Source organism: Thalassophryne amazonica, chromosome 7, assembly GCF_902500255.1.
Source record: "Thalassophryne amazonica chromosome 7, fThaAma1.1, whole genome shotgun sequence".
Lineage (NCBI taxonomy): Eukaryota > Metazoa > Chordata > Actinopteri > Batrachoidiformes > Batrachoididae > Thalassophryne > Thalassophryne amazonica.
Genome location: NC_047109.1, coordinates 54296219 through 54322709, shown reverse-complemented (window position 1 = coordinate 54322709; position 26491 = coordinate 54296219). Strand labels below are relative to the sequence as shown.

The 26491-nt window shown below is 46.1% G+C and overlaps 1 protein-coding gene across 1 annotated transcript in view; it reads right to left on the bottom strand.

Annotated features, from left to right (window-relative positions):
- Positions 1 to 26491, bottom strand: part of gabbr1a (gamma-aminobutyric acid (GABA) B receptor, 1a) — a 442232-nt gene that overhangs the window by 166088 nt on the left and 249653 nt on the right. Inside the window, exons 10-12 of the mRNA XM_034174198.1 lie at positions 7909 to 8010; positions 7552 to 7617; positions 7154 to 7345 (exon numbers count right to left, since the gene is read on the bottom strand). Coding sequence (XP_034030089.1) covers positions 7154 to 7345; positions 7552 to 7617; positions 7909 to 8010 — 360 coding nt within the window. The remainder of the gene's footprint in view (positions 1 to 7153; positions 7346 to 7551; positions 7618 to 7908; positions 8011 to 26491) is intronic.

Below are 26491 nucleotides of genomic sequence, written 5' to 3'. Positions count from 1 at the left end.
TGTTGTCCAGAAGTCTGCTGTCCTACAAATACTCAACAAGAAATACAACAATGGTTATTTATATGTTCGGGCAGAGATTGTTACCTCTTTGATTAGGCGATATCTCGGCAAATGAGGTGGAGATGCCGTCCTGCTGATATACCTCCCTGTTGATTAGAATCAGCTGTCTCCAGTGATGGGTGACAGCTGTCATCCTGGCTGCTCCTGTAAGGCGGCAGCGCCCTCCGGTGCCTGGAGCCCGCACTCCAGGCAGGGCGCCCTCTAATGGTGGTGGGCCAGCAGTACCTCCTCTTCAGCAGCCCACACAACACTCTATCCATCTTCCTCCATTCTTTTCTTCCTATCCATATTGTTCCCACACGCTTTAGGGTACTACTGCATATTTCATTGTGTTACCCACCTCAGCAGCTAGGTATTCTGCCTTTCATCACCAGGGCTTACAGTGCTAAACAAACAAACAAAAAACTACTTTTGCCTGTTTGCTTTTACTGAGTGATAGTCTTGACTAAGCTGTGCATCAGTCATCTCTTCCCTTTTAAAGTCATCCTCAGCATTGATGTTGTTCTTTTCACTCTTTCTTTCTTAGATGCCACTGCAGAATTTTCGGGCACTGGCCCATCAGTCATTCTGCAAGTTAGAAAGTCAGTAGCCAATAGTAGTATTTCCAGGTACATGTTTTAATGTCACTCGGGAGGAGCTCGGAGTCGAGCCGCTGCTCCTCCACGTCGAGTCAGTTGAGGTGGCTCGGGCATCTTTTCCGGATGCCCCCTGGACGCCTCGCTGGAGAGGTGTTCCGGGCACGTCCCATTGGGAGGAGGCCCCGGGGAAGACCCAGGACACGCTGGAGGGACTACATCTCTCGGCTGGCTTGGGAATGCCTTGGGGTTCGCCCGGAAGAGCTGGGGGAGGTGTGTGTGGATCGGGAGGTCTGGGCGGCTTTGCTTGAGCTGCTGCCCCCATGACCCGACTCCGGATAAAGCGGAAGAAAATGGATGGATGGATGGATGGATGTTTTAATGTAAAGCAATGTAAATTAGATTGTAGCACTTGAGAAACTGAGTGAGAAATCGAAGTGACTGTTTACAATTGTTCTGATTGAAGTATTCAATGGCTAACTGGACTCGGCCAAGAGAAGTTCATCCATAGTTCATCCCCAATCAGACCGGGAGTGACATGTTTAGCCGCATGTTCTCCTTGAATTGCTGGCTGTCTGAGTGGTGTCCAAAAAATGAGGTGGGCTTCATAGATAATTGGCAAAGCTTCTGGGGAAAACCTGGTCTTGTTAGGAGAGACGGCATCCATCCCACTTTGGATGGAGCAGCTCTCATTTCTAGAAATCTGGCTAATTTTCTTAAATCCTCCAAACCGTGACTATCCAGGGTTGGGACCAGGAAGCAGAGTTGTAGTCTTACACACCTCTCTGCAGCTTCTCTCCCCCTGCCATCCCCTCATTACCCCATCCCCGTAGAGACGGTGCCTGCTCCCAGACTACCAATAACCAGCAAAAATCTATTTAAGCATAAAATTCAAAAAGAAAAAATAATATAGCACCTTCTACTGCACCACAGACTAAAACAGTTAAATGTGGTCTATTAAACATTAGGTCTCTCTCTTCTAAGTCCCTGTTGGTAAATGATATAATAATTGATCAACATATTGATTTATTCTGCCTAACAGAAACCTGGTTACAGCAGGATGAATATGTTAGTTTAAATGAGTCAACACCCCCGAGTCACACTAACTGTCAGAATGCTCGTAGCACGGGCCGGGGCGGTGGATTAGCAGCAATCTTCCATTCCAGCTTATTAATTAATCAAAAACCCAGACAGAGCTTTAATTCATTTGAAAGCTTGTCTCTTAGTCTTGTCCATCCAAATTGGAAGTCCCAAAAACCAGTTTTATTTGTTATTATCTATCGTCCACCTGGTCGTTACTGTGAGTTTCTCTGTGAATTTTCAGACCTTTTGTCTGACTTAGTGCTTAGCTCAGATAAGATAATTATAGTGGGCGATTTTAACATCCACACAGATGCTGAGAATGACAGCCTCAACACTGCATTTAATCTATTATTAGACTCTATTGGCTTTGCTCAAAAAGTAAATGAGTCCACCCACCACTTTAATCATATCTTAGATCTTGTTCTGACTTATGGTATGGAAATAGAAGACTTAACAGTATTCCCTGAAAACTCCCTTCTGTCTGATCATTTTTTAATAACATTTACATTTACTCTGATGGACTACCCAGCAGTAGGGAATAAGTTTCATTACACTAGAAGTCTTTCAGAAAGCGCTGTAACTAGGTTTAAGGATATGATTCCTTCTTTATGTTCTCTAATGCCATATAACAACACAGTGCAGAGTAGCTACCTAAACTCTGTAAGGGAGATAGAGTATCTCGTCAATAGTTTTACATCCTCATTGAAGACAACTTTGGATGCTGTAGCTCCTCTGAAAAAGAGAGCTTTAAATCAGAAGTGTCTGACTCCATGGTATAACTCTCAAACTCGTAGCTTAAAGCAGATAACCCGTAAGTTGGAGAGGAAATGGCGTCTCACTAATTTAGAAGAGCTTCACTTAGCCTGGAAAAAGAGTCTGTTGCTCTATAAAAAAGCCCTCCGTAAAGCTAGGACATCTTTCTACTCATCACTAATTGAAGAAAATAAGAACAACCCCAGGTTTCTTTTCAGCACTGTAGCCAGGCTGACAAAGAGTCAGAGCTCTATTGAGCTGAGTATTCCATTATCTTTAACTAGTAATGAGTTCATGACTTTCTTTGCTAACAAAATTTTAACTATTAGAGAAAAAATTACTCATAACCATCCCAAAGACGTATCGTTATCTTTGGCTGCTTTCAGTGATGCCGGTATTTGGTTAGACTCTTTCTCTCCGATTGTTCTGTCTGAGTTATTTTCATTAGTTACTTCATCCAAACCATCAACATGTTTATTAGACCCCATTCCTACCAGGCTGCTCAAGGAAGCCCTACCATTATTTAATGCTTCGATCTTAAATATGATCAATCTATCTTTGTTAGTTGGCTATGTACCACAGGCTTTTAAGGTGGCAGTAATTAAACCATTACTTAAAAAGCCATCACTTGACCCAGCTATCTTAGCTAATTATAGGCCAATCTCCAACCTTCCTTTTCTCTCAAAAATTCTTGAAAGGGTAGTTGTAAAACAGCTAACTGATCATCTGCAGAGGAATGGTCTATTTGAAGAGTTTCAGTCAGGTTTTAGAATTCATCATAGTACAGAAACAGCATTAGTGAAGGTTACAAATGATCTTCTTATGGCCTCGGACAGTGGACTCATCTCTGTGCTTGTTCTGTTAGACCTCAGTGCTGCTTTTGATACTGTTGACCATAAAATTTATTACAGAGATTAGAGCATGCCATAGGTATTAAAGGCACTGCGCTGCGGTGGTTTGAATCATATTTGTCTAATAGATTACAATTTGTTCATGTAAATGGGGAATCTTCTTCACAGACTAAAGTTAATTATGGAGTTCCACAAGGTTCTGTGCTAGGACCAATTTTATTCACTTTATATATGCTTCCCTTAGGCAGTATTATTAGACGGTATTGCTTAAATTTTCATTGTTACGCAGATGATACCCAGCTTTATCTATCCATGAAGCCAGAGGACACACACCAATTAGCTAAACTGCAGGATTGTCTTACAGACATAAAGACATGGATGACCTCTAATTTCCTGCTTTTAAACTCAGATAAAACTGAAGTTATTGTTCTTGGCCCCACAAATCTTAGAAACATGGTGTCTAACCAGATCCTTACTCTGGATGGCATTACCCTGACCTCTAGTAATACTGTGAGAAATCTTGGAGTCATTTTTGATCAGGATATGTCATTCAAAGCGCATATTAAACAAATATGTAGGACTGCTTTTTTGCATTTACGCAATATCTCTAAAATCAGAAAGGTCTTGTCTCAGAGTGATGCTGAAAAACTAATTCATGCATTTATTTCCTCTAGGCTGGACTATTGTAATTCATTATTATCAGGTTGTCCTAAAAGTTCCCTAAAAAGCCTTCAGTTAATTCAAAATGCTGCAGCTAGAGTGCTGACGGGGACTAGAAGGAGAGAGCATATCTCACCCATATTGGCCTCTCTTCATTGGCTTCCTGTTAATTCTAGAATAGAATTTAAAATTCTTCTTCTTACTTATAAGGTTTTGAATAATCAGGTCCCATCTTATCTTAGGGACCTCATAGTACCATATCACCCCAATAGAGCGCTTCGCTCTCAGACTGCAGGCTTACTTGTAGTTCCTAGGGTTTGTAAGAGTAGAATGGGAGGCAGAGCCTTCAGCTTTCAGGCTCCTCTCCTGTGGAACCAGCTCCCAATTCAGATCAGGGAGACAGACACCCTCTCTACTTTTAAGATTAGGCTTAAAACTTTCCTTTTTGCTAAAGCTTATAGTTAGGGCTGGATCAGGTGACCCTGAACCATCCCTTAGTTATGCTGCTATAGACGTAGACTGCTGGGGGGTTCCCATGATGCACTGTTTCTTTCTCTTTTTGCTCTGTATGCACCACTCTGCATTTAATCATTAGTGATCGATCTCTGCTCCCCTCCACAGCATGTCTTTTTCCTGGTTCTCTCCCTCAGCCCCAACCAGTCCCAGCAGAAGACTGCCCCTCCCTGAGCCTGGTTCTGCTGGAGGTTTCTTCCTGTTAAAAGGGAGTTTTTCCTTCCCACTGTAGCCAAGTGCTTGCTCACAGGGGGTCGTTTTGACCGTTGGGGTTTTACATCATTATTGTATGGCCTTGCCTTACAATATAAAGCGCCTTGGGGCAACTGTTTGTTGTGATTTGGCGCTATATAAAAAAAAAATTGATTGAAATTGATTGATTGATATGTGCTGAAAGTGTTGAAGTTGTGGAGAAACAAGCTGCGTTTCAATTCCAGATTTGCACAAAAGTAAAGCCATATTTTCAGAATGTCAACAAAATACTAGAGGACAGCGAAAAGACAGCATTATAAGTTGTTTGACTCATAAATGTGCCACACCCAACATGTTGTAGTGACCATTGTTGCTACAGTTACTTTGAAAAAGTAATCCAATTACTGATTACGCATTGAAAAAGTAAATTAGTCACTTTACTGATTACTTAATTTTAAAAGTAACTAAGTTAGATTCTCTTGGCATCCGTCCATCTGCAGGAGACGACGGTGTAGCATCCAGTCATCATGCTTTGTTTTTTTTTTACACTTTTTCAATTCAGTTTCAATTTATTTTAATTTACTTCATTTTCATTCAGAGCTGCTGTACAGCAGATGAAAAGCTTGAAGTTTGCTGAAAGTGAGTGAAGTGGGCAGTTCAACCGAACACCGATCTCCCCCTGTGCGGGCCGGATTTAATGCTGTGATCGACTCACAATACAAACATAATAGTAATGCACAGTGACGTGGAGAAGTAAGTTTAATCTGATTACTGATTTGGAAAGATTAACGCGTTCGATTATTTGTTACTAAAACAAAGTGGTCAGATTCGAGTAACACGTTACTAAGTAATGCGTTACCACCATCACTGGTAATGACACCACCACAATACCGTTACTATACTGTAGCACTATCGCTAGATACTACTACACCCTCATCTAGCCCTGGGAGAATGTCAGCAAGAATCACTACGGACTGTCACCATGTCAGTACAAAACATCACAAATACATTACGATGCCTGCACAACATGCCAAGAAGTGAAAAGACACTGAAAAGATGTCATCATGAAGCAGTCACAGCTTGCACACCATGTGTGCCAAAATATCCTTTAAATACAGGATGCTTACTTATTTTCAACATTCTGAAATATGGACAATGATTATGAATGATGGCTGCAGCTGCAGGCTGTGTAAGAGGAAGAATGTCTGCTGTTACTTAAGCCTGACCGTGTCTTGGTGGTTCCTGACTGGTGTCTGTGTGCTTTGTGTTGTGTTCATGACACTCTGTTGCTGGTCTGTGGCCACTTTCTTCCCAAAGTGGAAGCCATTTGGGGATTAAGGACAACACCCAAGGGGCCATAGTGATTATCCTGTCTGATAGGGAAATAAACCGAGGATGCTCTGTTCTTAAACCTGCCACTTTAACCTCTAGACCATCACCTCGTGGGCCTTTTTGGCACATGATGACCAGAGTTGCCAAAGTAACTTTGAAAAATTACTTTGTTAGTTACTTTATACAGTTATATTTTACAGTTACTTCATTAGCAGCTGCCGGCAACTTGTCTGCAGCTGCTGAATGTAACTAATAAAGTAACTCATAATCTAACTTGGTTATTTTTAAGATTGAGTGCTCAGAAAAGTAACTATTAGTTACTTTGCTGATTACTCAGTTTTAAAAGTAACCAAGTTAGATTCCTACAGTAGTTACCTTATTAGTTTACTTATTAGTTGCAAGTTGTCGGTATCTTCTAATAAAATAATTGCATAAAGCTGATAATGAAGCAACTGCATAAAGTAACTGTATAAAGCAACTAAAAAGTAATTTTTCAAAGTTACTTTGGCAACACTGATGACAACTCATCAAACCATAACACACCATACCACAGCATCACACCCAAAGTCACTGAGATGTCACATGGACTCAGCAATTCTTACAATTTGGGGCACATTGTATTAATCATCACCAAGGTGGAAACTAGGGATGACCCCATCTGATAGAATCTGATCAGAAATGCCCATATCAACGAATTTTTTTTAATTGAATGGTATCAGGTTAATTAAACCAGAGTAATCAAATAAGTGTACTTGTTCCTTCTGCTTCACCTTAGAAGCTCTGTGTGAGTGCGCCAAACAGACTCGAGGCTGCTGTTTCTCTACAGAGCCAGGGTGTCCATTTTTGAAGCAATTTACTCTTTAATATGCAATAATACTATTTTATTCACACAGTAATGGACAGTACTCAGAGCTGCCACTGCGGAGAGTTTCAAAAAGATATTTCACATCACTTCAAATACACATCAACTCTGTTTCTGATGGATGGTGAATGTGATATGATCTTCTGCCGGACTCATTAGGTAGCAAGTTTTTCTCATCATTGTACCTGTGACAAGTCTGTACTCTCTCTGTTAGCAGAGAAACCCCTCTTAAGACAACATGAGACAATACTCTATGCCTTCTGTATTCCCACCAAGTTTGAGACGCCGCGGACGGTCTCAGGATTCAGCATGACGATCTCAGTGGTGACGTGACCCTCCACGGCCTCCGTCATGTTCTCCGCTGTACAGTTAATAGCCGGATCTTTGATCTTGAACCAGTTGTCTGCATACCAGCCAATCAGAAACCACACATACTTCTTCCCATAGAGCTTCTCCTTGAACACCTGCAGTAACGAGGGAGTGCAGAAGGCAGATATAGAAAGTGGACGAAGGTAGGGAGAGAATGATCAATAAGCACTGATACGTTGTATCTCTGTTAGACATGAAAAGTCATGCAGGCATTTAAGGCACTCGTTACAAAGCCCACTTTCTGCGACTCCCCCATCAGCTGCAGTCTATTGGGATCAATTGAGCTGAGAAAGATACTAACCTCACAAAACACCTTCCTGGCTTCAGTCTCATAAAAGAGGCCTACGATGATGCGTGCATCCTGGCGCTGTGTTAAAATGCAGAAACAAAAACTGCTTGGTTACATCAGCGGCAACAAAATAATCCCCATAATAACACATTCTGATGTGACAGCTCAGTGTGCCAAAGTTCCTGCTGCTTTGCAGGATGTCACCTACTGCTGTTCAGAAGTTGCTAATTAGCATGGCACATTAATTTCCTCGATAAAATGGCATCTATTCTAATGGTATTGGGTACAGCTGTGAGTTGGCACAGAAAGGAGGAGGGGAGAGCCAGGGAGCGACGGTCAACAGCTGAGGTGAATTTTTAATCAAAGCACCTTGAGATTCTTGACAGCGACAGCTGGGTCGGTGAGGAAGCTCTGGCGAACGCTGATCTCGATGCCTGCCTCCTTCACCCTCTGCTCCAGATCATCCAGAGTCTGCAAGATGAAAGGGAAGGACAGCGTGAGAGACAGGGAGAGGAGAGAAGCAGACAAGGGGGGTACAGAGGCCGTCAGAAGGAGGCAAGATGAAGAAACCACAAAGAGGAGATCAAAGAAAAGCAACCAAAATTGAAGGGAGGAAAAAACAAGGTAAACAATTTTGAAGATGATAAGAACTGTTGGGAAAGTGTAGTGACACGGACCCACAACAGGGGGCGCAAATGAACGGTCAATAGATGAGCCAAAATATAACAATTTAATGTTGTGAATGTGCACAACGAACATACAGACAATCACAGAATATCATAACAGTCAATACACAGAGGTGACGTGTGGGCAGGCTCGAGGATAGAAGACGTCTGTCTTGAGAAGAGCCGGAACCACACGATTTCTGCCGCCCCAGAACCTGGTGAATACTGGAGCCGCCAAGTCCCGAATTCCCAGGTGATCACCGTCCCCGACTGTCGGATCTGGTACTGCTGGCGAGAACAAAGACAGTCAAGTGTGGGTGTGTGTACACCCAGTAACAACAACAGTGGGAATGCCACCTCCACCTCTCACTCAACACGTTGCAGTGGTCTCAGAGGACAAGGAGCGCCGTCATGCACAGCCTCCACCAAAACGACCGGTTCTCCTGCAAACACTCACAATCACAGATTTATAAATCTCAAAAAAAGGCTGAGAGTAGTACCTCCTATGAAGTATGATATCTCGGCAACGAGGTGGAGATGACGTCTGGTCTTTATGGAGTGAGATGATGTTGAGTAGATGGGTGACAGCTGTCAAGAGGTAATGAGCGACAGCTGTCACCCCCGGCTGTGTCCATGGCGGCAGCGCCCTCTCGTGCCTGAAGCCCGCACTTCAGGCAGGGCGCCCTCTGGTGGTGGGCCAGCAGTACCTCCGCTTCTGGCGGCCCACACAACAGGACCCCCCCCTCAACGGGCGCCTCTTGGCGCCCGACCAGGTTTGTCAGGGTGTCGGCGGTAGAAGTCGGCCAGGAGGGCTGGATCCAGGATGAAGCTCCTCTTCACCCAGGAGCGTTCTTCGGGTCCATACCCCTCCCAGTCCACCAAGTACTGGAACCCCCGACCCATCCGACGGACGTCCAGGAGCCGGCGCACCGTCCAAGCCGGCTCCCCGTCGATGATCCGAGCAGGAGGCGGCACCGGTCCGGGAGCACAGAGGGGTGAGGTGTGGTGAGGTTTGATGCGGGACACGTGGAAAACCAGATGGATCCGCAGTGAAGCCGGGAGTTGGAGCTTCACTGCGGCAGGACTGAGGACTTTGAGGATCCTGAAGGGGCCAATGTACCTGTCCTGAAGTTTTGGGGAGTCCACCTGGAGGGGGATGTCCTTCGTGGAAAGCCACACCTCCTGCCCGGGCTGGTAAGCAGGGGCCGGGGATCGCCGGCGGTCTGCATGGGTCTTCGCCCTCGTCCGGGCCTTCAACAAGGCAGAACGGGCGGAGCACCACACCCGACAGCACGTCCGCAGGAGGGCCTGGACCGAGGGCACACCGACCTCTCCCTCCACCACGGGAAACAACGGGGGCTGATACCCCAAACACACCTCAAATGGGGAGAAGCCGGTGGCAGAAGACACCTGGCTGTTATGCGCATACTCGATCCAGGCCAGATGGTTACTCCAGGCCGTTGGGTGCGCGGATGTGACGCAGCGGAGGGTCTGTTCCAAGTCCTGGTTGGCCCGCTCTGCCTGTCCGTTCGTCTGTGGATGGTACCCGGACGAGAGGCTCACGGTGGCCCCCAGTTCCCTGCAGAAGCTCCTCCAGACGTGTGAGGAGAACTGGGGACCACGATCAGAGATGATGTCGGAGGGTATCCCATGCAGACGGACGACGTGGTGGACCAGGAGGTCTGCTGTCTCCTGGGCTGTTGGGAGCTTCGGGACGGCCACGAAGTGGGCCGCCTTGGAGAATCGGTCCACTATCGTGAAGATGGTGGTGTTGCACTGGGACGGCGGGAGGCCCGTGACGAAATCCAGGCCGATGTGGGACCAGGGGCGATGAGGCACCGGCAGCGGCTGGAGGAGCCCTTGGGCCTTCTTATGTACTGCCTTGCACCTGGCACAGGTGGTGCAGGCCTGGATATATTCCCGGACGTCGGCCTCCATAGACGCCCACCAGAAGCGCTGCCGGACAACTGCCACGGTCCTTCGCACCCCTGGATGACAGGAGAGCTTGGAACCGTGACAGAAGTCCAAGACTGCAGCTCTGGCCTCTGGTGGGACGTACTGACGGTTCTTCGGACCGGTTCCAGGGTCCGGGCTCCGTGCCAGGGCCTCCCGGACGGTCTTCTCCACGTCCCAGGTGAGGATGGCCACGATAGTGGACTCCGGAATGATGGGCTCCGGTGGATCCGAAAGCTCTGTTTTGACTTCGTCTTCGTGTACCCGGGACAAGGCATCCGATCTCTGGTTCTTGGTCCCGGGGCGATAGGTGATCCGGAAGTCGAAACGCCCGAAGAACAGTGACCAGCGGGCTTGCCTGGGGTTCAGCCGCTTGGCGGTCCTGATATACTCCAGCTTCCGATGGTCAGTGAAAACCGTGAATGGCACAGACGCTCCCTCCAACAGGTGTCTCCACTCCTCAAGAGCCTCTTTCACCGCAAGGAGTTCTCGATTGCCGACGTCATAGTTCCGTTCAGCCGGGGTCAACCTGCGGGAAAAGTAGGCACACGGGTGAAGAACCTTATCGGTCTCTCCGCTCTGGGACAGCACGGCTCCTATCCCTGAGTCAGAGGCGTCCACTTCAACCATGAACTGGCGGCTAGGGTCGGGCTGCACCAAAACTGGCGCAGTAGAGAACCGTTGTTTCAACTCCTTGAACGCAGCTTCGCACCGATCCGACCAGGTGAAGGGGACTTTTGGAGAGGTCAGGGCTGTCAGGGGGCTAACTACCTGACTGTAGCCCTTAATGAACCTCCTATAGAAATTAGCAAAGCCGAGGAACTGTTGCAGCTTCCTACGGCTTGTTGGTTGGGGCCAATCTCTCACCGCCGCAACCTTGGCCGGATCAGGGGCGACGGAGTTGGAGGAGATGATAAACCCCAGGAAGGACAAAGACGCGCGGTGAAACTCGCACTTCTCGCCCTTCACAAACAGTCGGTTCTCTAACAACTGCTGCAGGACCTGACGTACATGCTGGACATGGGTCTCAGGATCCGGAGAAAAGATGAGAATATCGTCCAGATATATGAAGACGAATCGGTGCAGGAAGTCCCGCAAGACGTCGTTTACCAAGGCTTGGAACGTCACGGGGGCGTTGGTGAGGCCGAACGGCATGACCAGGTACTCAAAGTGACCTAACGGGGTGTTAAATGCCGTCTTCCATTCGTCTCTCTTCCGGATCTGAACCAGGTGATACGCATTCCTAAGATCCAGCTTAGTAAAGATTTTGGCTCCATGCAGGGGGGTGAACACGGAATCTAACAATGGCAACGGGTATCGGTTGCGAACCGTAATCTCATTCAGCACCCTGTAATCAATACATGGACGAAGTCCGCCATCTTTCTTGCCCACAAAAAAGAAACCTGCCCCCATCGGGGAGGTGGAGTTCCGGATCAGCCCGGCAGCTAATGAGTCCCGGATGTAGGTCTCCATTGATTCGCGCTCAGGTCGTGAGAGGTTGTACAGCCTGCTGGACGGGAACTCAGCGCCTGGAACCAAATCAATGGCACAATCGTACGGACGGTGCGGGGGAAGGGTGAGTGCCAGATCCTTGCTGAAGACGTCAGCAAGATCGTGGTACTCAACCGGCACTGCCGTCAGATTGGGAGGGACTTTGACCTCCTCCTTAGCCTGTGAGCCGGGAGGAACCGAGGATCCTAAACACCCCCGATGGCAGGTTTCGCTCCACTGAACCACCACCCCAGACGGACAATCAATCCGGGGATTGTGCTTCAACATCCATGGGATGCCCAAAATCACGCGGGAGGTAGAAGGAGTCACAAAAAACTCAATCTCCTCCCGATGGTTTCCAGACACTACCAGAGTTACTGGTTGTGTCTTGTGTGTGAGTAAAGGGAGGAGGGTGCCATCTAGTGCCCGCACCTGCAATGGCGAAGGAAGCGCAACCAGAGGGAGCCCTGCCTCCCTTGCCCATCTGCTGTCTAGCAGATTCCCTTCTGACCCCGTGTCCACCAGTGCTCGGGCTTGAAGGGTTAAATCCCCGCTCAGGATTGTGACTGGGAGTCGTGTGGCAATTTGTGTGTGTCTCACTTGAATGGTTTGACCCCTCCTTAGCCCAGTCTCTAAGGGCGGTTGTTGTCGTTTTGGCCGTTTGGGGCAGTTTCTCTGTGTGTGCTCAGTTGAGCTGCAGAGAAAACACTCTCCACGGATCAGCCTCCCCATTTTGGCCCTGTGCGTTTCCCTAACAACATCAGCAGGGGGAGCTGTTGCCCCACAAAGCGCTGCGGCTGTGGAGCGTGGGGAGGGCGGCGCCTTATCGAACCCGGAAGGGAGAGGGGCGGCGCCTATCCGGTCACGTCCTTCGCCTCGCTCCCGACGGCGTTCCTCCAACCGATTGTCTAACCGTATAACGAGATCGATAAGCCCATCTAAATCCCGCGGTTCCTCCTTAGCTACCAGCTGCTCCTTCAGAACCAACGACAGTCCGTTTACGAAGGCGGCGCGGAGCGCAACGTTATTCCAGCCGGACCTCGCAGCCGCGATGCGGAAGTTGACTGCATAAGCGGCTGCGCTCTCGCGTCCCTGTCTCATTGACAGCAGCACAGTTGAAGCGGTCTCTCCTCTGTTAGGGTGATCAAACACTGTTCTGAACTCCCCCACAAACCCAGTGTATGCTGATAACAACCGTGAGTTCTGTTCCCAGAGCGCCGTAGCCCAGGCGCGTGCTTTACCCCGAAGCAGAGCAATCACATAAGCTATTTTACTAGCGTCTGACGTGTACATGACGGGACGTTGTGCGAAGACGAGCGAACACTGCATAAGAAAGTCCGCGCACGTCTCCACACAACCTCCGTACGGCTCAGGAGGGCTTATGTATGCTTCAGGGGATGGTGGGAGGGGTTGTTGAACCACCACTGGAACGTTTATATCCTGCACAGGGTCGGCAGGAGGACGAGCCACAGCAGCGCCCTGAGCGCTCGCCGCCATCTGTGCGGAGAGAGCCTCCACCCTGCGGTTCAGGAGGATGTTTTGCTCAGTCATTTGATCCAACCGAGCCGTAAAGGCGGTGAGAATGTGCTGCAGCTCACCAATCACGTCTCCTGCAGACGCCTGCGCTCCCTGCTCTCCCATTGGTCGTTCAACAGCCGGATGACGCCCCTCGGAGTCCATGACGCTGGCCGAGATATCCTGTCGGGAAAGTGTAGTGACACGGACCCACAACAGGGGGCGCAAATGAACGGTCAATAGATGAGCCAAAATATAACAATTTAATGTTGTGAATGTGCACAACGAACATACAGACAATCACAGAATATCATAACAGTCAATACACAGAGGTGACGTGTGGGCAGGCTCGAGGATAGAAGACGTCTGTCTTGAGAAGAGCCGGAACCACACGATTTCTGCCGCCCCAGAACCTGGTGAATACTGGAGCCGCCAAGTCCCGAATTCCCAGGTGATCACCGTCCCCGACTGTCGGATCTGGTACTGCTGGCGAGAACAAAGACAGTCAAGTGTGGGTGTGTGTACACCCAGTAACAACAACAGTGGGAATGCCACCTCCACCTCTCACTCAACACGTTGCAGTGGTCTCAGAGGACAAGGAGCGCCGTCATGCACAGCCTCCACCAAAACGACCGGTTCTCCTGCAAACACTCACAATCACAGATTTATAAATCTCAAAAAAAGGCTGAGAGTAGTACCTCCTATGAAGTATGATATCTCGGCAACGAGGTGGAGATGACGTCTGGTCTTTATGGAGTGAGATGATGTTGAGTAGATGGGTGACAGCTGTCAAGAGGTAATGAGCGACAGCTGTCACCCCCGGCTGTGTCCATGGCGGCAGCGCCCTCTCGTGCCTGAAGCCCGCACTTCAGGCAGGGCGCCCTCTGGTGGTGGGCCAGCAGTACCTCCTCTTCTGGCGGCCCACACAACAAGAACAAGCAAAAAAGGGAAGTGGTGCTTATTAATCTCCACCACCTTAACAAAATCTACAACTCTCTTTAAGGTCAAAATTCATGAATACCTTCATTTATATAGCTTATAGATATCAATCTAAAAAAACTGACAGTGAACAAAAAAGAAGACTGACCTTTCAAAATCAATACCCTCACCTGGCAAGATATCTTCTTTGGGGAAATGTTCTCATACACAGTCCACTCAAGAAAGTCCTTCTGTCATTCTTTATTCCACAAAATGAAGAACAAGATTTTAATTTGTTGATTTGCACTGAGAAAGCATCATTATTGACCATGCTTTCCTTATTATTGGTGGCATCAGTAGGTATGAGTAGATATTACTACAAGTTCTAATTTCAAAAGCTATAAATATTTAATTTATTTGTCCTATTTCAATCTATTGTCTTCAATTTTTCTGATTCATTTTATAAAAAAAAAACTGGAATTCTGTTTCATTAGAAAATATTAAAAGAAAACAACATTAACTACAGTAGCTTTTGCTGCAACTTATACTCCACTGTGACTTATATACTGAAAGATTCTCACATTATTATTTATAATAATAATAATAATAATAATAATAATAACAATAATAATAATAATAATAATAAGTCACTTGGCTTCTCCCTTGCTTTTCACTCAGGGTTGCCACAGCAGATCCCAGGTGGATTTGGCACAACCTCTACGCCAGATGTCCTTCCTGACACAACTTCACATTACGTGATAATGTGAAGCAATAACAATAATACTAACTTATATAGGGCTTTCACAGGAATCAAACCACTAAACAAAATAAATGGGCAAAAATCACAAATAGAAGTTGTGATAACACAGAAAAAATGAAACTTATACTCAGGCGCAACTCATATATTTTTGTTTTTCCTCTTCGAGAAGCATTTTTTTTTACTGGTGTCATTCGTCATAAAATACAGTAAATCCAAATAAAATAACTCTTGTTATTGGGTTCAAACTACTCGTATGTTCAGAAGAATACATGACAGACCAAGCAATTCCAAACAACTTTCATTTTAGTGCCGAAGGTTATTCAGTGATCAGATATACTCTGAGTTTGAGTTGTTGCCTTGGTTGACATTTTGCCACTGGCTTTCACTTTTCATTGTACAATGTAAACATCGATACATCCTGTTTAAAGGGCTGTCACCATATGGAGAACCGGCTGTTAGTATTTCAATTTTGCTGTTAAAAAATTATTATAAAACTTTACTTCATGATATAAACTGTTGAAAACTACATAGAGGGTTTCTAGAATATAGTGGCACTTATGGAAATTTAATCTAATTTCAAAACATAAACAGTATAATAAATTAAAAACAATAATGAAAACTGTAATGGGAACTCACTGTCTGACACCACTTATCTGACACCACTTACTTCATGTAATTCTGTCTTTTTGATTCAGTTTTAACATAATATATGGCTCTGTGTGGCCTTGACATTTCATTATGCCTGCCCAAAATGGAACTGCTTTATCCCTGACTAATATACAACCCTTCCAACATGTTTAATCCATATGGGCTCCAAACTGTTTGAGTGAAACAGTCATGACCTTGAGTTTGACCTTTCAAGGTGATCCAAGGTCAAATGTAATGTGCCCAATAGTGTTTAATGGTAATCACGTATCTGTAACCATTTCCTCAAAATACCTGGGTTGTGCAAAATTCATAAATTTTCAAAATTCTGCATCCTGTTTGTGACCTCAGTTCAAAAGACAACTGAAATTCAATAAAGTGATTCGAATTCAAGAGTCATTTTAAATCCAATACTGGATTTTGCATAGTCCTACAAAATAGGCATTCTAAATGTTCAAGCATGTTATGAAAAAACTAGAAGCACTCAGAGAGTGCAAACCTCCGCCAAGGCCATGGGGTCACTGACGCCATAACATCTCCACGCCGTGGAATCATTGAACCTAAAAAAGTCTAACAATGATGTTTGCTCAGTAGTAAAAAAAGTTTCATCTGCTGTGACTGGATAGCATGTATCCTTAGCGCTTGGCATCACAGTTTATTGCAACTTGCACCTTTCTCAGAAGCTACTGTCATCTGAGCACTGATACTGATATTGCATGTGCTTATAGACAAAAACAAATAAGAGACAAAATTCAATTTATTATTCAACTAAACTTCAAATATATGAATTTTTTTAACATTTATGAAACACTTCTCTAAACAAGGCCATAGGGTCACTGAGCCTAAAGAGATTCCCTCCTTGGCACACTGATCTATTCGACAATTCCGTGTTACAACCAAAACTATGATACATACACTTTTCTTTCCTTTATATTTGACATCCTTGACCATGAAAACATACCACTAGAACTTGGAATCACTTTTATGTCTTTATTAGTTCAAAAGTTATTGTATAAAAACGATTTTTGGTAATGGCGGTTTTCTTCTGGATCTAGCTCCATAACATTTGAAGCTACATCAAATCTGATGACACCTTACTGAATCAGTACAGATTCCGCTACAATTTGGTGTTAGTTGTGCATCTCTAGCTTTATTTGTCACCTCACACTGACACATTTTCTATTTTCCCTATATTTTTGCATATTCTGGATCACCAGGTCCGGAATCCGGATCCGATCATCACCAAACTTTGCTGGTTGATAGAACATTTGACTATGTTACACCCTAATTTTTTTCAAGCCTTTCTGCCTTGTTTTTGTGGAGTTAGAAACTAGAATGTCAAAATTCCCCCTATCCCGCAATGGTGAAGAATCCTTTAAAAAAATTCCTGGATCCAGATCGTGATCCGGATCACCACTAAAATTTAATCACTTGTTCCTCTTGTCATTTCCAACCACTCCACAAAATGTCATCAAAATCCGTTCAAAAACCTTTTGATTTATCCTGCTGAAACACAGACAAACAAACAAACGCGACCGAAAACATAACCTCCTTGGCAGAGGTAAATATTACAATTTGAAAACAAATGCACCCGAATGTGATGACAGCTGCAACTGCTTAATGCTAACTTTTAACATTGAAAATGCCATAGACATGCTAACGTGTTAGCATCGGGATCCGGATCGTGATCCGGATCACCACTAAAATTTAATCACTTGTTCCTCTTGTCGTTTCCAACCTCCTTGGCGGAGGTAAAAATAAGAAATATTACAATTTGAAAACAAATGCACCCGAACGTGATGACAGCTGCAACTGCTTAATGCTAACTTTAACACTGAAAATCCCTTAGACATGCTAACGCGTTAGCATCGTGATCCAGATCACCACTAAAATTTAATCACTTGTTCCTCTTGTCATTTCCAACCACAAAATTTCATCAAAATCAGTTCAAAACTTTTGGAGTTATCCTGCTGACAGACAGACAGACAAACAAACAAACAAACGTGACCAAAAACATAACCTCCTTGGCGGCTTTAATCATAAAATTAAATTAAGTGAGCAGCACTATGTTCTTGTGACACAGATTACATCAGCTTTATTTAATAAGTATAACTTAAAGCTATGGTATATTATGCTGTTGCCAGTCATTTTACATTTTAGCTTCTTTAACAATAAGAATTCATGCTCCTTTGTATTATCCTGTAATAAGCAATATGTATGATCCTCCATTTCACAAAAATTAGGGTTCTCAAACTTGTTACCCTGCGCTAGCAACCAGGAGACAGCGTATCAGTGTATAGGACAGCAACTACTGATTCTTCTTTTTTCATCACTTTTCTGTCCAAGCTGGCATATACAAAATACAAAGTAAGTAGGTGCCTTTGAGCTACAGTATCAACATGCTGGTGCAACATGATGGCCTCCATGAGGGGGCCCGCTCCCATGAAGGGCTCATTCTAAGCTTAGGAAAATACACTGATTCATTAATTATACACTAATGAATTATACACTAATGAAAAGACAGATGGGCCCTTATTGTCACTGTACATACGAGTACATACATGGCGCGCCCGCCACAGGAAAAACACCTCCGTGTTGATAACCATTTGTAAAATCCAGGCGGCTTCTGGTGGCTTTCAGTTGAGTGAGTATCTGAGAAATTGTTTAACAGCAGGGCATGTTCCAACTTGTCCTTAAGGCTTCCAACAGAGGTGTTTTTCCTGTGGCGGGCGCGCCGCACCGGCTGAGAGCCGACGCGCCAATCCATCCGCACGTCTTTCATTAAAAAAATCTCCTTTAACAGTGGAATGTCCGGATAAACTGCTGATTCCGACCTCTTCTGAAAGTTCTCTGTTCTCTCACGATGTCCTGGGTCAACAGAGGCTTAAATTTGGAGGTTTTCAGCTTGAAACAGGATGACGACGTCGCCTCGGAGCGCTGCGCGACGTCCCGCTCCGTGGGAAGTCCTTACAGCGATAGAAACAATCCAAAATCTCTCATCAGCCGTTAAAAGTTTCACAGAAAACCAGCTGAATTTCTCGAATGGTGTCCACTCGGATGTGCCTCACAGTTTTTGAAAAAATTTTGATCAAGCACAGCGCCAGTCTCTCAGCAACTTCTCAGACAAAGGAATTCCGACGAGGGGGCTGGACCACTCCTTCCACAAGGCGTGCTCACAGGCGAATGACATCACCGACAGGCGTGAAAAAACTCTCGCATGCCCACGACGGTTCAAGCTTGGCTGATGTAATCACACGTGATTCAAATCCATATGGTTTTATAAAAAAATAAGATCGGATACTTTTCTAACAGACCTCGTACTTCAGATGTAGAGAGACTGCCTTGGTTAGGGGAAATGAGCAGACCATAATGTGCATGTTTTGATGGATATGAATGCTATATTCCATTAATGCTAATGTTCTTGTTTGTCTTTTGGCTGCCGAAAGAGTCTCCATAGTGGATCTATTTTATTTAGCACAATTTTTAGGGCCCCTTCACACATAGTGTGAAGTTTGGTCGAAGTGCACATGAAGCAGGAATCGTGTGCAAAACGTGTAAAATTGTAGCTACCTCAAACACCCCGTACACCTGTTGCTACAACTATCTGCGCACAGAAAGACAGAGTGTGCACTGTGCGAACCCATTGATCCCTCTCGCGGCAGGTGTCGGCCAAATTCCAGCTGACACCCACGAACATCTAACACCGCTCGCTTGGCACTTAGAAAATGTGTGGCCATTCGCACTATTAGCATAACAGTCAGCAGACAATCACTGTCGTGCTGGGACTGGCATGTGTCTGTTTGCTGTCATCATGTGGACATAAATAAAAACATATATCGCCGTGGTGATATATGCTGTGGGCTCCAGCGTGCGCGCGCTGCCTCACTGCAACCCATTGATATTCTGTTCCCAGGCTGAAACGGACCGTCAGATCAGAACACCTGACTTTCATGTCACCCACATGAGCTTTGTTCCATATGACGAGGTGTCAGTTCTGGCGCGCCGTCCACAAGACACGCGTGCCAAGCAGGACACACACGCGGGCCGGCTGGACAAGCGCCAGCAGATGTGGACATGAGAAGAGCGAACTGCTTCTCATTCATGCCATTTCATGACTGTATGTCTGTGACCATGGGTCATCTACAGAGGTACAGATGGATCATATTTGTATTGCCCGCTTGATAAGAGGGATTCAATATAAAATGCTGTGTTTTTTATGGTGTATGTTTTTTTGTTTTTTTTAAATACATCCATCTCTTTGTTGATTTCAGGCATTTTCCCTGCACCATTTACAGGCCAGTGACAGTAGCTCAGTGGTAAAGTTTAGGGCTTTGAAGTAAGTAAAGTGCAGGTATGAATCCCGTGGGTGGTATGCTTATATCAGCGGCGCAATGTGGTTCCACGGGTACCAGCTGGTTTTTATGTTTTATTTATTCCACATTGCAGGAACACAGTGCAATGTGATGCACCTCACACTGTGTTCCTGCTTGAAAGACACCATCGTGTGCAGGAACCCTTGCACCCAGATCGTGCACACCTGCCAGTCGGCACAATGTTTCGTGGTGTGCTAATTCGGACTGTTTGTTCTGTTTCACCGTATTTAACCAAACTTCGCACTATGTGTAAAGGGGCTTTTACACTGGATATCCTTCTTGACATGACTCTAGTACTACCCAGAGGAACACACACAACCTCTGGTCTTCAAAAGGGTCTCCCAGCCAAGAACTAATCAGGACCTACTCTGCTTAATGTCTGAGATCTGACAGGACCAGGTGAGCCCAAACCAAACTTGAAACTTTTGAAGATTTTGTCAAATCTGCAGGGTAAATATATAAATTTCTTAAAGCTGCAGTGTGTAAGCTTCAAGAGTGTTTATTGGCAGAAACATAATCCAGTAATCATAACCATCTGTTTATTACTGGATAATTACTGATGTGTTTTCATGACCCATGTATGTCTGCATGGGAGTGTGCCCCCTCATGGAGGACACGATGTTACAGTGCCATGTTGATAGAGTAGCCCACTTACTCCATCTGTGACATACTGCAGCATGGCCAGAAGACTGAAGAATAAATTTAGAAGAATTAGTGGTTGCTCCTCTTTATACTCTCTACTGGTTGCTAGTGCAAGCTAGTACGAGAACCCTCACTTCTTTGTAAAATGGAGGATTACACATATTGCTTATCATAACAGAAGCCAAGGGAGCATGAATCAACTTTGCCAAAGAAGCAAAACCATAAAGGGAAACAAATTTGTGACCAGCAACAGCATAATGCAATTTTGTGACAAGCAACAGCATAATGCAATCTGCAACCTCAACACCAGATAACACTAAATCTTACTCACTATAGCTTTATCTTATGAGGTCAATGGATGCTCCAGCTCATGTTTCTACTCATCAATCAGTGATGGAATGTCACAGAGACTTCATTCGACAACTGCCTGAAATGACAGAGTGTCACCTCTAGTTTCAATCCCTGATCTAGAATATCTTTGCCTCATAGTCGATCCTAGAGCCTGAAGAATATCTCATGGGTCTGTCTTTCTCTTTCTCTCTGCCTGCCATTTCAACAGGCTCACTCAGACCGCACTGTCACACTGTTCAGGAGTCAGATGAATTCCCACTGCCACACAAAAACTTTTTTTTTCACTCATGGTTAGTAGTTGGGTGAAGCCATTTATGGTCAAACAACTGTGTTTCCTCTTTTTAAATCAAAATGACAAGAGAACTACCCAAATGACCCTGATCCAAAGTTTTTATATCCCTGTTCTTAATACTGTGTATTGCCCCTTTAACATCAACGACAGCTTGGAGTCTTTTGTGGTAGTTTTGGACGAGGCTCTCTGATGGTAAAAACTGCCACTGAATATGTCTTGGACTTTATTTACATTAATTACATAGAAATACAAACAATATGGCACTTTATGGTAAATCTGCATGGAGTAGACAGTTCTCGAAAACTGAGTGACTGTGCAAGAAGGAGAAGAGTGAGGAAAGCCACCAAGACACCCAGACAACCCAGAAGAAGTCATGGGCTTATGTGGCTGTGATTGGAGAAACTGTGCACAGTGTAAGCTTTGCATTTTGCATCACAAGTCTTAGATTCATAGTGGAGTAGAGCAGAGAAGGATTTTCTTTCACCAAAACAGATCAAATCCAGGCTTGCATCTCAGATGTACCTTCTGGCAATTTGTAGCTAAACTTTCAGGTCTTCTTTTTAAGAAAATCCTCCTCTATACCACTTCATTATGAAGGTGGATAACTAGTGATACTATATATATATACACTCAACAAAAATATAAACGCAGCACTTTTGGTTTTGCTCCCATTTTGTATGAGATGAACTCAAAGATCTAAAACTTTTTCCACATACACAATATCACCATTTCCCTCAAATATTGTTCACAAACCAGTCTAAATCTGTGATAGTGAGCACTTCTCCTTTGCTGAGATAATCCATCCCACCTCACAGGTGTGCCATACCAAGATGCTGATTAGACACCATGATTAGTGCACAGGTGTGCCTTAGACTGCCCACAATAAAAGGCCACTCTGAAAGGTGCAGTTTTGTTTTATTGGGGGGTGATACCAGTCAGTATCTGGTGTGACCACCATTTGCCTCATGCAGTGCAACACATCTCCTTCGCATAGACTTGATCAGGTTGTCAATTGTGGCCTGTGGAATGTTAGTCCACTCCTCTTCAATGGCTGTGCGAAGTTGCTGGATATTGGCAGGAACTGGTACACGCTGTGGTATACGCCGGTCCAGAGCATCCCAAAAATGCTCAATGGGTGACATGTCCGGTGAGTATGCCGGCCATGCAAGAACTGAGACATTTTCAGCTTCCAAGAATTGTGTACAGATCCTTGCAACATGGGGCCGTGCATTATCCTGCTGCAACATGAAGTGATGTTCTTGGATGGCACAACAATGGGCCTCAGGATCTCGTCACGGTATCTCTGTGCATTCAAAATGCCATCAATAAAATGCACCTGTGTTCTTCGTCCATAACAGACGCCTGCCCATACCATAACCCCACCGCCACCATGGGCCACTCGATCCTCAACATTGACATCAGAAAACCACTCACCCACACGACGCCACACACGCTGTCTGCCATCTGCCCTGGACAGTGTGAACCGGGATTCATCCATGAAGAGAACACCTCTCCAACATGCCAGAACATGTCCCGTGAGGCTTCATCACGGCGTTGCTGTGCGCCATGCGGCACCGCCACGACGCGCGAAGCCTCCGCTCCTCTTTCCATGACAAAAACTCCTGTAACAGTGGAATGTGCTGTTCATGTCCAAACTGGACATTGTGTTTTATCCGGGACGTCGTCTGACTAGCACAGGAATTGTGAAAAGACGTGGACATCAGCACTTTTTCGGCACATTGAGACAGACGTGCGGAGGAATTCCGCGCGTCGCGGCGGTGCCGCATGGCACAAAGCAACGCCGTGATGAAGCCTCACAGGCATGTTCTGGCATGTCCAGGCACATCCACAATTTCTCGGATAATCACTCGATGGAAAAACCACCGACAGCTGTCTGAACACCATCTCAAAGCCGTCCTGTGAGACCAAAACGGAGGTGGTTTTGTCTCGCTCCAGTGGCGAATCCATCGTGACGCGCGAAGCCTCCGCTCGGCTTTCCATGACAAAATCTCTTGTTAAAAGTGAAATCTGCCGGAAAATGGTTGATGTCCAGCTCTTGTGATAACCAGAGAAATGGCACACGATGGTCATGGATCCAGACAGCCATCCGTTTAGAAATGAAATGGTCGTTCAGCCTGTCGATGGCGGCTTCGGAGCGCGGCGCGCCCCACAGCCACTGGGGGCCGTCCTTAAAGCGACAGTAACACTCCTTATTCTATACCAAGCCCGAAACATTTTCACCGAAAGCCAGATAAATTTTTCGAATGGTTTCCAGCTGCCAGTCTCTAACAGTTTCTGAAAAAATTCTGATGTAAAAAAAGCCCAAATCATTCCGCCATTTCCTGACAATGAAAATCCGCCGAGGGGCTGGACCACTCCTCACTCTAAGCCTGCTCACAGGCGAATGACGCAACCGACAGGCGTGGAAAAAGTCACGCATGCGCACGAGGGTTCAAGCTTGTCTGATGCAATCACACGTGATTCAAATCCATATGGTTTTTGAAAGAAATAATAAGGTTGAATACTTTTCTAATAGACCTCGTATATACGAGGTCTGTCAATAAAGTATAGGTCCTTTTTATTTTTTTCAAAAACTATATGGATTTCATTCATATGTTTTTACGTCAGACATGCTTGAACCCTCGTGCGCATGCATGAGTTTTTCCATGCCTGTCGGTGACATCATTCACCTGTGAGCACTCCTTGTGGGAGGAGTCGTCCAGCCCCTCGTCGGAATTCCTTTGTCTGAGAAGTTGCTGAGAGACTGGCGCTTTGTTTGATCAAAATTTTTTCTAAACCTGTGAGACACATTGAAGTGGACACGGTTCGAAAAATTAAGATGGTTTTCGGTGAAAATTTTAACGGCTGATGAGAGATTTTGAGGTGATACTGTCGCTTTAAGGACTTCCCACGGTGCGAGACGTCGCGCAGCGCTCTCAGGCGCCGTCGTCAGCCTGTTTCAAGCTGAAAACCTCCACATTTCAGGCTCTATTGATCCAGGACGTCGTGAGAGAACAGAGAAGTTTCAGAAGAAGTCGGTTTCAGCATTTTATCCGGATATTCCACTGTTAAAGGAGATTTTTTTAATGAAAGACGTGCGGACGGATTGCAGCGTCGGCTCACAGCCGCTGCAACGCTCCGCCACAGGAAAAACACCTCTGTTGGAAGCCTTAAGGACAAGTTGGAACATGTGCAGCTGTTAAACAATTTCTCATATACTCACTCCACTGAAAGCCATCAAAAGCCGCCTGGATTTTACAAATGGTTATCAACACGGAGGTGTTTTTCCTGTGCTGCCGCACCGCGCTGGCTGCATCCCGATGCGCGGACCCGTCCACACGTCTTTCATTAAAAAAATCTCCTTTAACAGTGGAATATCCAGATAAAATGCTGAAACCGACTTCTTCTGAAACTTCTCTGTTCTCTCACGACGTCCTGGATCAATAGAGCCTGAAATGTGGAGGTTTTCAGCTTGAAACAGGCTGACGACGGCGCCTGAGAGCGCTGCGTGACGTCTCGCACCGTGGGAAGTCCTTAAAGTGACAGTATCACCTCAAAATCTCTCATCAGCCGTTAAAACTTTCACCGAAAACCAGCTTAATTTTTCGAACCGTGTCCACTTCGATGTGTCTCACAGGTTTAGAAAAAATTTTGATCAAACAAAGTGCCAGTCTCTCAGCAACTTCTCAGACAAAGGAATTCCGACGAGGGGCTGGACGACTCCTCCCACAAGGAGTGCTCACAGGCGGATGACGTCACCGACAGGCATGGAAAAACTCACACATGCGCACGAGGGTTCAAGCATGTCTGACGTAAAAACATATGAATGAAATCCATATAGTTTTTGAAAAAAATAAAAAGGACCTATACTTTATTTTCATCCAGTAACTGTGGACATTTCTGCATGGAGGGAAGAAAGAAAGTCAAACTGTTGTGTGGGCCGCCAGAAGAGGAGGTACTACTGGCCCACCACCAGAGGGCGCCCTGCCTGAAGTGTGGGCTTCAGGCATGAGAGGGCGCTGCCGCCACGGACACAGCCGGGGGTGACAGCTGTCACTCATTATCTCTTGACAGCTGTCACCCATCCATGCTTCATCATCTCACTCCATAAAACCCGGACGTCATCTCCACCTCATTGCAGAGATATCGTCGAACCGTTCAGGTACTATTCTCAGCCTTAAAGTAAATTGTGTGTCAGTCTGAACTCTTTTTTGCAGCCGCTTACCTGTGGTGTTCTTTATCTGAGAGATCGGCGTTTGGTGTGAACAGCGACAGCTTCGCTTCACACCACTACCAGATAAGTGGTAGACAGGAGCTGCACTCATCTTTTCTCCGGATCCTGAGACTCATGTCCAGCATGTACATCAGGTCCTGCAGCGGTTGTTGGAGAACCGGTTGTTTGTGAAGGGCGAGAAGTGCGAGTTTCACCGCACTACTTTGTCCTTCCTGGGGTTTATCATCTCCTCTAACTCAGTTACCCCAGCCGAACGGAACTATGACGTCGGCAACCGAGAACTCCGTGCGGTGAAAGAGGCTCTTGAGGAGTGGAGACACCTGTTGGAGGGAGCGTCTGTGCCGTTCACGGTTTTCACTGACCATCGGAACCTGGAGTATATCAGGACCGCCAAGAGGCTGAACCCCATGCAAGCCCGCTGGTCACTGTTCTTCGGGCGTTTTGACTTCCGGATCACCTATCGCCCCGGGACCAAGAACCAGAGATCGGATGCCTTGTCCCGGGTACACGAAGAGGAGGTCAAAACTGCGCTGTCGGATCCACCGGAGCCCATCCTTCCTGAGTCCACTATCGTGGCCACCCTCACCTGGGACGTGGAGAAGACCGTCCGGGAGGCCCTGGCACGGAGCCCGGACCTGGGAACTGGACCAAAGGACAGACTATACGTCCCACCAGAGGTCAGGGCTGCGGTCCTAGACTTCTGTCACGGTTCCAAGCTCTCCTGTCATCCAGGGGTGCGAAGGACCGTGGCAGTTGTCCGGCAGGTCCGGCAGCGCTTCTGATGGGCGTCTATGGAGGCCGACGTCCGGGAGTACATCCAGGCCTGCACCACCTGCGCCAGGGGCAAGGCTGACCACAGGAAGTCCCAAGGACTGCTCCAACCGCTTCCTGTGCCTCATCGCCCCTGGTCCCACATCGGCCTGGATTTTGTCACGGGCCTCCCACCGTCCCAGGGCAACACCACCATCCTCACGATAGTGGACCGATTCTCCAAGGCGGCCCACTTCGTGGCCCTCCCGAAGCTCCCTACAGCCCAGGAGACAGCGGACCTCCTGGTCCACCACGTCATCCGTCTGCATGGGATACCTACTGACGTTGTCTCGGATCGTGGTC